Below are 17,478 nucleotides of genomic sequence, written 5' to 3'. Positions count from 1 at the left end.
GAATTAGCGAGTAAGAATGAAGGAACTGAAATTATTTATGTAAGGATAATAATTTTTACTGTAATCCTGCGATTTTATTATTATTTTTAATCCTTTTTATGGCGTTTTTCCTACTCCGTGACAGGTACTACCAATGCATTATTTATTACAGTTGGTCGAGAAACATCTCTTGCTATCCTACAGACAGAGGCGGATTTACCGTGAAGTTTAAGCTTCCCCTCACTTGCACGAGCCTCCTCAAAAGCCCGAGAGGGGCCCCGTAGCAATGTATTCACACGGTCATATGTTTTTGTAAAAATTGCAAGCAAACGTAAGATATTTTAACCACAATCGGTTAGGATACTTTCTCTTTCCACTCCGACTTCCCCTCCGTCACAGTTTCCCTCGCGTTGGAGTGGTCGCGGGCATTTTTGGGATCCGGCATAAGGGGAAGTTATTATTAGCCATGTGGTGCAATGAAGCCTGAGGCTTTTGCTGCACCAGCCAAATTACCGAGAGAGAGAGAGAGAGAGAGAGAGAGAGAGAGAGAGAGAGAGAGATGATATCCAGCTCAGAACTCTGGGTGTGCCAAGCCCATACTTACCAGATGTCAGCCCTGGGGTTAGTTGAGCCAGGGATAAATTTAGTTTGGGTTTAGTGGGTTCGCATATTTATGAAGCCTGAGGCTTTTCTAAGTATACATGGAAGTTCGCAGTCACTTCCATGTATACTTAAAACCCCAGGGGCTCACATCTGGTGTTTCGCGCAGTATGGCCACACCTAATACTGTAAATCCCCAAACACATCTGGTATGGGCAGGGCCGCCGCAAGTGGGTAGGCGAGGTAAGCTTCGTTTACGGGCTGCAGTTCAGGAAGGCGCCAAATATTGTTTGATACGTAGTGAGATTTTCTATTTAGCGAATTTTTTTTAAAATTTCCCCTTAGTAATTATATTTAATAAATATTGACTGAAAATATCATTATCAACTGATCGAGGTAATTGGCCAGAAAACCTGACAATGAAACAACGCGATTATTTGATTCAAAATTATCCTACTCAAATTAAAAATAGAAAATATCCTTCCGATTAAAGTCAAAGAAAATTTTCAGATGTTTATTATATGAAAAATTCTGAAAAAATGGAGAAAAAGGTCAACGGTTACTTTATTCTTTATCGCGAAATTCTGTATTTGGCTTTTGTTGCAAGATATTTGGCGATCGTAAAAACCAACTAAGTAATCAATTTGGATTCAGTAATTGGAGAAATTTATCTGCCATTTTAGATAATCATGAAACAATTGCATTACACATTAAAAATCACAAAAAAAAACTGTTAGATCTGGCACAGTCACTAAAGACAAACATTACAAATCGACCCTAGAGAACGACCATTATAAAGTAAAGTGCAGCCATTATCAATCCACTGCAGGATGGAAGCCTCCTCAACAATTCATGCTGAGGGAAATGGACCATAATCTGCCACGCTGGTCCAGTGCGGGTTGGCAGATCGACCGTATTCAGCAGTCAGGGGCTTGAACCCCGGTCTACTCAAGGAGCGTGGGCTACTGCACTCCCGCTCCTGCCCACTCGGCTACGGAGGCCGTTTTTCACAACCATTATATGATATAGAAAAAAAAGGTATTGGTATTTGGTAATTGAAAGAATAATATATATGATCCTTTTTTTTAGGAAGGCAGTGTATAGCGTTCGGGGGATCTTCAAAAGATTTATATGAAAAAAAAAAAAAAATGGTGACTAAAACTTACCGAAACAATTGCTAAATTCGATTCAGTTATGACAGAATATATTCGCGGTATTCAGAAATGTGAATCGAAAAATATCGGCATTATTTGGGTGATCAAATACAAAATGAAATTATTGAAATAATTTCACAAAATATTATATATAAAATACTAGAAATGACTAGATATTTTGCTATGATTTTGGATACAAAGTCCGATGTAAGTCATATTCAACAGATTATTATTATTAGCCATATGGTGCAAGGAAGCCTGAGACCTTTGCTGCACCAGCCAAAAAAAAAAAAAAAAAAAAAAATTGAGAGAGTCAAAAGTAGAAGGGAATCACCAAGAAAGAGAAGAATGATGATATCCAACTCAGAACCCTGGGTGTGCTAAGCCCATCTCCCCAGATGTTGAGACCCTGGGGTTATGACTGTGATACTTAGATTTGTATTTAGAGACATAAGCACTATGAAAGTTGAAATATTTTCCTGGATTTTGTCCTAGCGCGTGATTCTTCCAGACGGATTGTTTGAATATATATCAAATCTACTTAGAGTAAATATAAATATCCAGAATTTACGTGGCCAGGGCTCGAATGTGCGCGGGAAACGCAAAGGTTTACAAAAAAAAAAAAAAAATTCTAGTTAATCCTAGAGCATTTTTTCATTCCATGTGCCGCTCACACCCTAAATCTTGTTGTAAACAACTCCACTGAGACTTCCTTTGATCCGAGCCGCCGCAAGTGGGTAGGCGAGGTAAACGTCGCTTACGGGAGTTCAAGAGGGCGCCAAAAAAAACTTTTGATAAATACAAGTAGGACTTCTGTTTAATTAACGAACTTCTTTATAGCGAAATTTTCTATTTAGCGATTCGCGCAATATCACATCCTTTCATTTCGCTCAAAGCGTTTCATAATTTCGTTTTTTTTTCCTCTATTGGCAGAGGCAGATAGGCCTTAACTGGGAAACCCCGGTGGGTCGGAGGCCGGTGTGATTTTGGCCATAACCACTTATAAGAGGCCACTACAAGTTTTCCCAGTAAGAATTTTTGACGGTCTATCGGTATTGCTTTCCTTTTTCTCTCTGAATCTGTAGTATCATTACCAGCAAGCTTCATTTTCACACTTTTCTCGAGTATTTTACTCATTTTTAGGGAATAAAACACAATTTCAGTATAAAAAGGACAAAAATGAGGATGCACGCTTGATACACATAAATAAAACTGCTCGCGTGTAGCAATTGAATAAACAAAGTAGTAAAGACAAAAACACACTATCCCCTCACACTAACTCACATTTTACTAAAACACATTTTAGAGATTACTACCATAAAACAATTTCCAGTTGCGTACCTGCTGATGGAATCCGTTTATAAACGGGTAGTAAACTCGATCTAATTGCATTTGCAATTGTAGGTTTTTATGTTATTATGGTGAAATATGTTTCCACTTCACCGAAATCTTCAATCGTACGAAAAACATAAATACATTTTCAGAAACTTCTCTTCTGTCAGTTCGGGTGATTACCGAGTTCGACTGCCATTTCTTGTAAACTTCGTGTTATATGCGACATCATTCCCCTATTTATAAATCGTGTATGATCGAATTCGTGTAGTGTAAACGCATGTTATACGAGGACCAGTGGCGTAGCTACCATGTAGGCAGGCAAGGCAATTCCCTCCGGGCCCTTTTAACTCTTTGTCTGTCACCCGATTGGAAAGTAGAATGAAGACCAAAATTGCTGAGAAACCAAATAGAAGAAATTTTCGATGCTTGAAATCACTGAATACGAAAATCGATATGGATACAAGGAATCATGCTAAATCAATAGCCTTAAAAATAACATCTTATGTTTCTTTGTTCAATTATAATTTGGCATGATATTTTAAATAAAATTAATTCGGCAAGTAAAATACTCCAAAAAAATGAATTTTGATATGCACGAAGCTTTCGAATTGTCTACAAAACAGAATATTTTAAAGAAAATAGAACAGAGGAAGCATTTTCTAACTTTACTAGTTTCAGTTGCCCCAGGTGAACGGAGTTTTTAAAAATTAAAATTAATCAAATTATTTACGAACGTCAATGTCTCAACAAGTACTTTCTAATTTGGCGATAATTTCAATAGAAAATGACCTTTGGACAAAATAAACAAATGAAATAATAAAAAAAATGGCATTTCTTAATTATTAATAAATAACAGTAATTGTACGTGATAGAGTACGATTACTGTTATTTAGAATTTAAAGTTGTTTTCAGAATGATTTTGTTATTTTTGTTTGTTGTTTCATTATATTATATGTGAGATTTGTAATTCTTTTCATTTTTAAATAAATGAATAATTATTTGTGCCTTATTTTATTTTTTAATCTAAATATTTTGGGGTGGTAAATTTGATTTCGCTTACTGGCGGCACATAGGGTTGGAACGGCCCTGGGTATGGGCTTGGCACACCCATGGTACTTGGTGACTTTTTTTTTTTTTTTTTTCTCTCCCTACCCTGTTCTGTGATCCAATCTTCCTTTACATGGAAAATTTGTAGCATGAATAGCACTAAGCTTCTAATATCTTTTTGTATCTGGGGTTTTATATTTTAAAAAAATCTGCTGTTGTGGGTATGTGATACAACTATTAAATAGTTTTATGAATTACTGTATTATTAAAAAGCATAGTATTTGCAATTAAGTCAAATGGAAGTTATTTTTTCTCTCACTTGGCCCAGATAAATGGGGGTGCAGTACCCCCCCCCCCCAGAAATTGTTGTAAACTTTATTATGAGCAGGAAGTTTACAACAATTTCTGGGGGGGGGGGGTTGTTTACTGAGTTGTACCAAGAGTAAACAAGATGTTAACTCTTGGTACAACTGAGTAAATGTTGCAGTCAGCTCAATCTTTCTACCAGCTGAATTTAGCGTTAAATGCTTTGCCTGATATTTATTGTGCATTACAGTACATCTTTATTATGAGCAGGAAGTTTCAGAAAATAAATTTTAAATAAACAGTACAAATGCCTGCAAACAATCTGCAGTGATGTGGCCAGACCATTGCTAGAATTTTGAACGAAACCTTATCAACACTTGTACCTGCTTATCTGTCATATCACAATGTAATAGTGTAGTGAACTTTGTTTTTACTGTGATATAATTCTTTATATATACAGAGAGGGCACAAAGTTCACTTGCATATAATATTTATTTCTAAAATGTTTATTCTTATTCACATTTTTTGTTTTTTTCGAGAGAGAGACTTTGAGTATTATGATAGAATTCAACTGTATTTATCGTTTTCAGTATTCTTAGAACAGACTGCATTTAGCTACACATGAGGCAACTATTCCAGGCTTAGTGTAGCTGTGGAAAAGATTTGAGGTTTGCACTAGATGCCTGTGATGTTTGTATTGATACTACCAAAAATTATTATTAATAATTTCCTCATTATTTTGTTTTTTGATAACAAGAACAAATTGTTGATTAGTTAATACGTTTGACCTTTATAAATAGCAATTTAACTTTCATTTTCTTGTGGTAAAAAAGCAATTTGTCTTTCCTGTTAGAAATGTCTACTTAGAATTCTCTATCTCATTGTGTGTTACATTGATAGACCATCTTGCACGTGGGAGAGTTGCACATTTTAAGCACTCTTCCCACATCCTTAAATTCATTATTTGTCTCATTTTTAATTTTTTTTTTTTTTTTTTTTTCCACTCCAGTACAGTATACAAGAGGCTGAGAAGTTTACGTTGAAACTGCTTATAATGACCAATAAAACAGCTTATATGATTTCAATTAATTTTGAAGCATAAAGTAATGAGGCTACATCAACAAATACTGATCAGATTATTTATACTAAACAATTTTAAATAAAACATTCCTATGGCAAACAAAATGATAATTTGCAGTTATCCTCTGGCCCCCTCCCTCCATATTTTAATGAATTGTTTGTTGTATTGTTAGTTATGGATTTATTTGCTCATAATGGTTGCCTGAAGCAGAAAGTTTAGAAATATTGTAGGTAGTTGCATTGCTTTGGTTTCTATAATAGAATCCTAGTTCACAAGTGGAATCCTAGTTTACAATGGTAATATTGTTCATTATTCTTGAACTCTGGAGTGATGGAAAGCAGTATTGCTCATGGCATGAGTTTTGGTAATAATAAATAATTTTTTTGATGATGAACTATGTAGCTGACTGCTTTGAGCAAGTGGAACAAAGCATAAGTGGCCTTAGTCATAACTTGTTCAAAAGTATTTGCAGAAATATAGTTGTCATTTGGGTTAAAGGTAGTGGTCTCACTTACTGTTAATTTAGCTGAATTTTCAAAATGGAGCTGATATGAGCACTCTTTCTCAGTCCATCAGTAGTTGCATATTATTTATGAAAATAACATTTATAGCTGGTGTTTTTTTTTTTTAAATGGAACAGGCAAACATACAAGGGAAGGGACAAAAGTCCTTTCGTTGAGAGTGATCTCTCATGATATGAGGTTGTAGATATGTTTCCTCAGTACCAATAAGCACTGTGCTACCTTTGGAGGTTGGGAGATAAATATTTTCTGTTTTAGAGTTGCCAGAACTAAAGTTCAAAAAACCTCTAATATGTGTTCTCTGGCCAATTTAACTGCTGCCTGGGTGGTTAAAAATCAAACTTTCCTTGCACAAGGCAGATTGACTCAGCTTCAGTGTGAAAAAATCCAATTTAAGTTCCTTGTGTTAACTAATTTACAAGTTAGTGCAGTTGCATCATTTCAGTACATAGCCAACTACTTAAGTAGTTATAAATTGGCATCATTAAGTGTGTCTCAAAATTGTGAATACCTTCACGAGTTGCCATGATATTAGCAAAGGCACATGATGCAAAAAAGCAAGCTTATAGAGCACAGCCAAAAAAAAAAAAAAAAAAAAACCCTTATTTCACCCATCCACTCACTCCAATGTTTGACTCCATTTAAGCTATCAACTTCTACAATGGAAGTTTTGTTCCAGTAATCAAACACCCGCTAGCTAAAGGCAAAACTTCTGCACATCTGTCCTACAACAGTCTTTCCTCAATTTGAATTTATGCCTTCTCAGGTGATTATTCTGAGCAAGAGGAAGAATCCCATGAGCATTGAGCATGCTCAAACCATTCAAGGCTTTATATACCTCAATCAGATAACCTCGCAGGTGCCTAGTCTCCAGACACTCTAATTTACAAAACTTAAGCCTTTCTTCGTAAGAGCAACCCTTTGTTCCATTAACTAATCTTGTTGCCCTTCTCTGTACTCGTTCCAACAGCTCTACATCCTTCTTAAAATGAGGCCTCCAGACCTGTATACAGCACTCAAGGTGTGGCCTGACCATTGCCTTATACAAGGGGATAATCGCCTCCTTATCCATGCTAGAAAAATTCCTATATATCATTGACAAGACACCATGAGCTACTCTTGCAGACTGTCTGCACTGCTCAGAAAACATATCTGCCTACACAATTATCCCCAGGTCTTTTTCATTCTCTACTACAGTCAGTTGTAGTACCAGAGTTGATACGTTACTCTGGGGTTACTGCTTCCCATATGTAGTACTTTACATTTGTCAATGTTGAACTTCATTTGCCACTTCTCAGCCCATCTGCTCAACTTTTCTAGAACATGCTGCAGCAGCGTACTGTCATTAGTGTCATTAACAACCCTGCCAACCTTTGTATCGTCTGCAAACTTGGACATTAAGCCTGATATACCATCATCAATATCATTTACAACAATGGACCCAACACTGAACCCTGAGGGACTCCACTAATAACATTAGTCCACGAAGAGCAGTGTCCATTGATTACCACTCTGTCTTCTCCCACTCAACCATCCCTTTATCCATAGCAGCAGTTTGCCTCCAATGCCACACTGCTCTAATTTGTGCGGCAGTCTTCCATGTGCAACAGTATCAAAGGCCTTTCTAAGATCCAAATATATGATATCAAAATTATTCTTTGCATCCAGGTCCTTTGTGACTACATCATAGTATCCATTCAAATTGGTCAGACAAGACTTCCCCTTAACAAACCCATGCTGTGTCCGAGCTATAACTGAAGTCTTGTCTAGATGAACCTCCATTAATTTCCCTGGAACGGAAATTAAACTAACAGGTCATTAATTACCTGTCTCTCTTTGATCCTCCTTTGTGCATTTGCACATCTCCAGTCAAGGGTACCTCCTCAGAGTCCAAGGAAGCTCTCATAATTATGGCTAAGGGGTTGCTTACTTTCTTTGCCACCTCCTTTAATATAACTGGATAGATTCCGTCCACCCCCAGGTGCCTTTGTTATGTTTATCTTCAACAATTTCTCCTCCAGTTTACTCTCAGTTATTACAATATTATCTAGCTTACTGCAAGGGTTTAGGCACCTCCGTAGCCAGGTGGGAAGGAGCAGTAGTGCGTAGCACACGCTTCTTGATTAGACCGGGGTTCAAGCCCGTCACCACCAAATAAGGAGGATGCGGAAAGGTCAGGGAATGACCACTGCATATCCCGGAACAATATGGCCTTAGTTGCTTATGCTCCTAAAAACCAAATAACAAACAAGCAAGGGTTTAATACACCTCTGGCATTCCCCTCCTTGAATAACTCCTCATGTGAATGTAGATGCAAAATATTCGTTTAGTTTTTTAGCTACCTGAGCAGGATCGACAACAGTTGAACCATTGATATCAAGTTGACCAATCTGATTCATCCCTTTCCTTCTAGAGTTTACATAAATAAAGAACTTTGTTGTTTTTCTTTGCATCCTTTACCAAACATTTCTCATAATCTGCCTTCGCCTGCCTAACCTCCTTTGTGACTTGGATACAGAGCAGCTTATATCTGTCATAGGCTTCTGTGTCACCTGTCATTTTATATGTATCCCATGCATTTTTCTTCTGTCACATGTCTCATTAGTTCATCTGACATCCATTTAGGCCTAAATCCTGAACAGTATTTCTTAGTTGGTATGAAAAGCCTAGTAGCTTCCAAGATTAATTCTTTGAATGCTTCCCATTTGGAATTTCCTGTTGGTAACATCATCAGTTGGTCCCACCGTATAGAATTTTAAATACTGTCTCAGACCACCATAGTCACCTTTTCGAAAGCAAAAACCCTTCCCTTACCCTTGATGGTAAGGGGAAGGGTTTTTGCTTTCCTTACCTCTTTGAGTAAATCCTACTTTAGCACACTGTGATCACTGGCTCCTAGTGGTTCCTTTATCTGCAGATTCTTAATGCATAATGAATCACTACTGATAATCGGATCAAGAGTATTACTCCCTCTAGTTGCCTCCCGAACATGCTGCTGTAGCAAACAATCATCCAAAAAATCCACAAAAGCCTTGCTAGTGTGAGTGACCAACCCACAGATTCCAGTCAATCTCTGGGAAATTAAAATCCCCCATTTTAAGACTAGTTTACTCGCCCACTATTTCTCTGCACAATTGCTCATTAGATTCATTAGGCCTATACACACACCTGCTCTCACTTTTCATTTCCCAGTGCTTATGTCACACCAAACAGACTCAACATTGCATTGTCCACCGACATCAACTGTATGCACGTCCTTAGATTTTGTTTCTTAACTAACAGCATAACCTGTCCTCCCTTTCTGTACATATTGTATTGTACTCCCCAAATTCCAATTGTGCACTGCTTATGTCTTTGTGACACCACATCTCTGAAATCCCAACGATATCTGCCTTTGATGTGTTTGACTAGCACTTCAAGCTCATAGAATTTATTAACTATACTCCTAGCATTGGTATACATGCACCTGTTTCTACTCTTAGTTACCCTAACACAGCCCATGTATTTACTTGTTCCAATAGGACTCCCAACAGTCCTGGAAATTCCCATTGCCTTGCTTTCCAGTCTGCTGTTCAATTGCATTTCAATAGAAGCACTGCAAGAATCACTTTTACCTCTGCCAGTGGCTACTGTTAATCTATTAGTCCGTGTATCCCCCCAAGCTAGCAGTTTTCTGACCCATCTAACTCTGCCTTGATAGCATCAGCAAATATCCTTGCACCATTTCTATTTAAGTGTATCTCACCCTGTAGAAGCAGTCTCTCCTGTTAACAAGCACAGCCCATTCTGAGAATTTTTCGACCGAATTGATCGACAAGGCTCTCATCATATACTCCCTCCTATTGTGTCTGGGCAGAATTGCAGACACTTTCAAATTCAACCCTAACTCACGACTTTTTTTTCAGCATAGACTATTGCACTACTTTGAATACCTAACACTTCACCATTGGAGAAGACTATTGTTACTCACTCTCAGTGGATACTATTACCCATATGGTACTGTTTTGGAGCTTATTGGCTCCTCATCAGTGGTATAGAATAATTCATGTATAAAGGGTTGTATTACTGTGGACAGTTAAACTCTTTACATAACCTGAAGCTTTAGCCCTAAACTATATTGTAATCTGAATTACTTCACACCATCGTTCATCTCTCGTATTGTGGATTTATACTTCGTAACTGGGTTGTCATCATTGTAACACCAGGGTACCTGCCCATCCACTGATGAGGAGCCAATAAGCTCTGTGCAAAAGGCATTTGAATCTTGTTAATAACACAAGGAACGATGTAGTTTAGAACTAAAGCCTCAGGTTATGCAATTGCACTAACTTGTACATTAGTTAAACTCTTTACATAACCTGAGGCTTTAGTTCTAAACTACATCGTTCCTTGTGTTATTAACAAGATTCAAATGCCTTTTGCACATGGTACAGAAGAGTAGTGATTTTACCCAATAGACAAACTATTTGTGATAATTTTCATCGGATGCTGGTTGACATTCGGGGAATTGCACTATGTCACAAGTAAGCAACATTTTATTTCCCTCGTTATTTATTTACACTATAGTACAGAGACAGCTAAAAAAAAAAAAAACCCGCCCGTCCAATTGGAGACCAGTTGCAGTGAAAAGATTGTCCTTCCTTTCTTTCGCATGTTTGTCAGTTGTATCAAAAATCAGTGCAAGTCATGTCTCAGAATTAACCTGTAACTACAAAACATGCTGAGCTCTTACAAGCTCAGTTTTGAAATTTTGATTTTTATGCCTTCTTTGATATCTTTCAGCTTGAATATGGTGTGTAGCTCCCCACCAGTGAAGTGCCATTAATGGTTGAAGTGGCATGCTAGTGTATTTGATACATCAAAAGCAATTAAACATTCTAACTTAACAGTTGAATTTAAATATCTATTAGAACCATATTAGGTGTGAATTTTAGTATTCCTCCAGTAAGATATTCACTATCCATCACTAATCATTTTTAATTGGTGAAGTATATTAACAGCTTGGCAATAATCTTATTACAGAAATGTATATTAACTTAATATAGTAGTTTTTGGTTCATTCTTTGTACAGCAGTTTACACCTGATTTTTGGCTGATTGTGCAGCTGGGTTTTGTATTTTTGTAACAAATGTTTCTAATTATGTTTTTGATCTTGTTATACAGTATGCCATCAGAATTAAGAATAAAATTTTAGTTTCCCATTTTAAACTATTTCTTTCCTTTTTTCCCAAAAAAAAAAAACTAATCAGCAAAGTAAAGACAGTACACTACTTACATTTAAGTTTGTTATTAATCTTTATTTTGAATTCTATGTATATACTTCCAAGGCTATAAATATATAGGGCAAATGTAAGGGGCCACAAAAAAATTCTCTATGGATATATAATATGGTTTTGTAGTCTGGGAACAAGCTGGGGGAGCCATGGACAGTCACATAATGCATAAACAAGTTTCTCCTTATGGTGTGGAACTACTGGTAAAAGCAGTAGGGATGGAAATTGCACAGATATCAGACCAGGGGTTAGTCTGTAAACAAGGAAATGGGGGTGAAACAAAGAGTTCAGGACATCAAAGAAAGAGCCTTGTAGCCAGAGTTAGTGGCAGACAGAATGCTATTGTTGTCACATCAACACAGCAGGTGGCAAAAACAAAGTACATCAGTATTTCAATGAGAAATAATTGAGAAGGGACAGAAAGTAGTAAATAGGGGTAAATGGATAATATTTTGCAAACAAATAAGAGAGATGGAAAAATTGTAATAGGATACAGATTAGATGAATTGTAACTGTAGGTGGAGAAAATTTGGAAGAGGAGAGAGGCAGTCTGTTGTGGGACGTTGTTGGGAGAGAAGCTGAGAATGAAGAGTTACTCTAGAAAGAGTGTGCGAAAGGATGTCTGCAATGTAAGATGAGTGTAGGGTTAATAGTATTATGGAACATTGGTGTAGCAGGGAATACAAAGAACAAAAATAAAAGGAGACACAGGGTTGAAGAATGTGTGGTGAAAGAAGATATAGCATTGTAGAGTTATGCAGTGGAAAGATTAAACGGAAGAAGAATATTTGGAGTATTTCCAATGAAGTATTCCTAGATGAAGTGTTGAAGAGCTACTGGAGTGAAATACAACAGGACACGAAGGTACTGGCAAAGTGACAGCCAAGACATCAAGCATCACACTCTGGAGGATTTTGATAATTCAGAGGGCAGACTGCGACACAAATCTTGTGATGGTATGGAAGAAGCAGAAGGATGATAACATGCTCACCCAGTACAGTAACTAGCAGATTTGGTTAGTGAGAGTCATGATTTTTCTGCTTCTTTTTAAGAGTTGTTGTTGTATCTGTGTTTGGGGGCAGGACATTTAAGTTTGCTGTTGGGTTGAGAATAGAAGTAAGATAAGAGGCTGAAAGCTTTGTGAAAGGGAATTTCCAATAAAGGGGGTAAATTAAAGGTATGCATAAGAGGTAAGGTAAGTTTTTGTTGTAAGCAAGGATTTTCTGTGAGTGGTGGGCATTGGTAGAAGACATTAAAAAGAAATGAGAGAGAACTTATATGTGAATATATATATGTTTATCTTAGGGCTTATTCTGTTTTGGAGTATTGATAGCTGTATAGGGAGGTAGGTATGTTAGACCATGGGAGGTAGGTTGGGCAATGAGATAGAATGAAAAAAAAATTTAGTGTTAATGAGTATATGAAAAGAAGGCATTCAGAGGTTAATATTTGTGACAGCAGAAATTCTTATAAGGTATTGATTCTTGATCATAATTTTTTTTTTTATAGTGAGAAGTAATAATAAGATAAACATAATCAGTGGTTAGATAATTGATGGTAAGAGGGATGCAATTAAATTGGAGTCTGGAGAGAAATTATGTATGGAGGACCATTGAGGTATTTGTAAGGCTTGGTTAATTAAATAATCTGTATGTCTTAATGACAGAGGAGTTGGTAGTTTATTGTATATTATATTCCCAGGTCTCTGTATGAAAGTTGTCATTTTTTTATTTGGAAGCTTAATGTGACAGCAGAAAAATGTTTGTATATAAGAAATGTCAATAAATGTCTTATTTAATAAAAGAAAAATTTGATAGCATAATCTACAGAAAACTCTCACTGCTGTAGGTTCTAGGGGAAATTAAACGGATCCAGGAGCAAAAATGATAATCCTCCTTAGAGCCTTCTGTGATGTCGTAGTCACAATAGCCTAAATGTGGGTACACATAGAGGGTTTTGAGGATTACCCTGTTGTATAGTAAGGTAGAGGACTAAGGGTAGTAGATACTATTAAGGAATGCATTAATGATGTATATATGACATCATTAAGTTTATATCTCACAAACAGGATTGTAGCCAGCAAGGAGCAATGTGTTTTAAACAGAAAATATATAAAATATATATATATATAAAGGTCCCATGTTGCATTGTAGCAAAGAAATGTAATATTTTTTTATATGCATTGGTTTCCAATGTTTCAAAATCATTTCAAATGAAAGGATTTGTTCTTGCTGTCAATTATTTTTTTTTTTCTGGGGATAAAAAAAAACAAAATTGAGATAAAATCTTATTATAGAAATAATTTCCAAAATATCCAGTTACTTAAAGTCCTTAAACTGTAAAGATTTTTATGAAAGTTCTCTGTATACTTTCATAAGCATATGTACGTGCTTTATTTTTTTTTAAAAACTTCTCTGATTAAATCTTTTGAAGGTAAAACTGCCACAAGAACATTTCAGCTTCTAAATCCATTTCAAAATGTACTGGGAATTACATTTACTAGATCGATGTCTGAAGCTTTTACTGCTCGCTATGAGTATGAAACTCTTACAGTTACTTCCCCACATTCCAGAGTACTCCATGTAGAACTAAACCGTCCAGCATATAATGCTATGAACAAGATGTTCTGGAGGTGAGTATAGTTTTTTTTTTTTCATTTTTTTTTTTTGTAGTGTAGAATAAAATATGGTAAAGTAAATGAACATGCAGAAAAAAAAGCAGCTTATTTTATGTAATACTACCCAAAAGCTTACATGTTTCCCTTACTCTGGTAACATGAATGATGGTATGGAGTTCTCCCACTGGTGATATTATATATTGGACCTTTCGTTAGAATTTTGGCACCGATCCCACATCTAGTTTGCTCCAATGTTATTTTGTGCACCTGCAATACAATCACATGGATTACCCTTTTCAATTTTTGTTTTACTAGGATGAGTGATTTTAAAGAATAGTAAGTTTGCATCAGGTTGCACCTTTTTATCATGGAGTCTTAGTGTCTTTCAAAGCCTTTCAGGCTCAAACATCCAGGAAATTATTGGAAAAAATTAGTTGCTTTATCACAACAGTAAAACTGTTTGTTTACATTGCTCACTCTGTATGAAAATTTCTAGTCTAGAACAACATGGCACTGGCTCTCTGCACTCTGTTCAGTTCAGATCTTGTAATTTAATTTTTTCTGAGACTAACATTTGAACTCAGAGGAAAGAAATTTAATGACCATTTTAGAGATCCAGCAAAAATTGAAAGAGGTACTATATGGGTTATAATGAAATGGAGTCCAGAAGTGCTTTCTGCAATAAACTTATTTTGGCAGGTCACTGGACCAAGTGTATTTCCATATAAGAAGACTGCTTCAAAGGAGAATAATTTTTAGGTGAACCATTTATGTGAAACCTTGTATAAGGGATAAATATGTATGATTTTGACAAAACTCTTTGCAGAAATGTCAAATATGCAAATCTTTTGTTTCTAATTTCTGAGATATTAATCTTTTGTGGTGCTATCAAGTGCTTTAAGAATGTAATATTGTTGTACACATTAGCACAAACTATATTAAGAGTAGGAGATCTGCAGATTTACTTTACTTACTTTACTTTACTCCGTACTTGTTAAGTAAATCTTCAGATTTACTTAACAAGTACGGAGTAATGTAGGAAAAAAAGATGTTAAGGTTAAATTTGAAAGTGTCTGCAATTCTGTCCAGACTCGATAGAAGGGAGTACAGTGGATTCTGGTTATTTGGGACTAGCGCACTTGGCCCGATTAAGCAGCTGCCCAAGTCATGAGAAGTTCCATGTAAATAGTTAAAAATACAGTGGATCTCCGCTTTATGATTGGTTCAATGTATAATCAAATCACATACAATGGACTCTCCATAATAAAATACCATCCACATATATAATATGTAGTAAGTGCCGATCATTGGATCGCATATGTGAATTGAATTTTAATTCTATTAAATGGCAATTCTAATAAGCAAAAATAGGAGGAATATTATCCATAGGCTATAAAAGTAAAGATATGTTAAGCACAAATTTACACTTTATTACCTTACCAATTAACAAAATTAAATGAATTGTGAAAATCATAAGAATATTTCCCAGAGATTAGCAAAATAAAATAAATTTACGCTTACATACATAGCTTAATTAATACTGTAATATATAATGTACATACTAACTAATTGATGTTTCTGTTCACTGGGTTTTTTTTTTTTTTTTTTTTTGTTTGGTTGTAAAATTTAAAACAGTAAAAAAGATAAGCAATCAATAACAAAGAACACAGCATACACAAATTGCAAATAACACAATATGTTCAAGTGAGATAGAGAGTAACAAGTTTACAAAGCTTAAAAAATAGGAATGAAGAGAAGATTCTGAAAATTTGTTTTTTATATAATTGAAGATTTCATGGAAGGGGAAACAAATTTCACCATAATGTAAAAACAAACAGAATTCCAGCTATCGGTATTATTGAAAATGCAATAAGATTGAGTTTACTACATGGTTATAATAGATTGCACTAACACAAATGCCTAATAAACTGGAAACTGCGAATTGGTTTTATAGTTGCGACCTCCAGAAATATATGCTTTAGAAAAATATAAAAAAAAAAAACGTTAAATTGATTCTTATAACTGAGCACATAACGATGAAAGTATAGTGCATTTTAAGGATTTGAATTGTGTTTTTTTTTTTTTTTTTTTTTTTTGATTCTCTGAAGCAGCTAATTCTACAAACCAGTGATGATGTTAACCGCCTACTTATTTCATTTTACAGTTGGGCTTACGATTGTCCTTAACTGGACTGTGTTAGAGTAACTAAGAGAAAGAACAGGTACAGGTATACTTGCATTTACACAAATTCTAGGAGCATAGTAAATAAATTTGATGAATTTGAAGTGCTGGTCAAGACATCAAATGTGGACATTGTTGGGATGTCAGAGATGTGGTGTCACTCAGATATAGGGGATGCAGAATTTGAATATGGGGAGTACAGTGTGTACAGAAAGAATAGAGGATAGGAAAGGGGAAGGTTATGCTTAAGAAGCACATAATATCTAAGGCAGTGTATCCAGTTGACCCAGATAGTCAGTGCAATGTTGAATCAGTCTGGTGTGATGTAAGCACTGGGAAAGCAAAAAATGAGAGTAAAACCTAAATGGATTTCAGATGAACTAATGAGGCTCCTGGCAGAGAAGAAGAAGAATGCATGGGATGCATATAAATTATCAGGCAACACAGAAGTATATGGTAGATATAAACTAGTCTGTAATCAAATCACAAAGGAGGTTAGACAACCAAAGGGAGATTTCAAGAAATCTTTGGAAAAGGATGCAAAGAAAAGCAGCAAAACTTCTTTACTTATGTAAATACCAGAAGATAGGGGATGAATCACATTCATCCACTTTATATCAATGGTTGAGTGATCTTGCTCAGAATACTGATAAAGTGAATGAGTATTTTGCCTCTGCATTCACACTTGAATTCTTTAGTGAAGTTGATGTCAGGTGTTTGTCAAAAACTCTAATAGGGAGCTATATGATTTTGTAATAATAGAGAGGAAAGTGGATGAGAAATCATTGAAGTTAAACATAAAAGCACTTGGGGTGAATGGACTCTATTATATTAGAGTTAGTGAAGGAAGTAAGCAAACCCATAATTACGTGAGAATCCTTAGATTCCGGTGTGGTTCCACAGAGATGGGAGGTGGAGAATGAAGAAGATCTGGGGGTAATTGTGCAGTCAGATATGAAGTTCACTGAACAGTGCAGATGGGCTGCTGTCAATGATATATAGGAATTTTGCTAGCAGAGACAAGGAGGTGATTATCCCTTTGTATAAGGCAATGGTCAGGCCACACTTTTGAGTATTGCATACAAGTTTGGAGGCCTCATTTTAGGAAGGATGTAGAGTTGCTAGAACGAGTACAGAGATGGGCAACAAGTTTGGTGAGAGGAACAAAGGGGGTGCTCTTACCAAGCAGGGCTTAATTCTACAAGTTGCAGCATCTGGAGACTAGGCACCTGCGAGGTGATCTGATTGAGGTGTTGTAAGGACTTGAACGGTTTGAACAGGCTCAATGCTGATTGGATACTTCCACTTGCTCAGATTAAGAACCTGAGGGGGGGCATAGATTCAAATTGAGGAAAGCCAGTTGTAGAATCGATGTGTGGAAGTT

At 36.0% G+C, this 17,478-nt stretch overlaps 1 protein-coding gene across 1 annotated transcript in view; it reads left to right on the top strand.

Annotated features, from left to right (window-relative positions):
* Positions 1-17,478, top strand: part of LOC150085072 (delta(3,5)-Delta(2,4)-dienoyl-CoA isomerase, mitochondrial-like) — a 134,276-nt gene that overhangs the window by 59,764 nt on the left and 57,034 nt on the right. The window contains exon 2 of the mRNA XM_090376774.1: positions 13,730-13,928. Coding sequence (XP_090232900.1) covers positions 13,730-13,928 — 199 coding nt within the window. The remainder of the gene's footprint in view (positions 1-13,729; positions 13,929-17,478) is intronic.

This window comes from Mastigoproctus giganteus, chromosome 6, assembly GCF_048544385.1.
Source record: "Mastigoproctus giganteus isolate SK-2022 chromosome 6, ASM4854438v1, whole genome shotgun sequence".
NCBI classification, from domain to species: domain Eukaryota; kingdom Metazoa; phylum Arthropoda; class Arachnida; order Uropygi; family Thelyphonidae; genus Mastigoproctus; species Mastigoproctus giganteus.
Note: the sequence above shows the minus strand (reverse complement) of the source record. Positions and strands in the feature narration are given on the sequence as shown.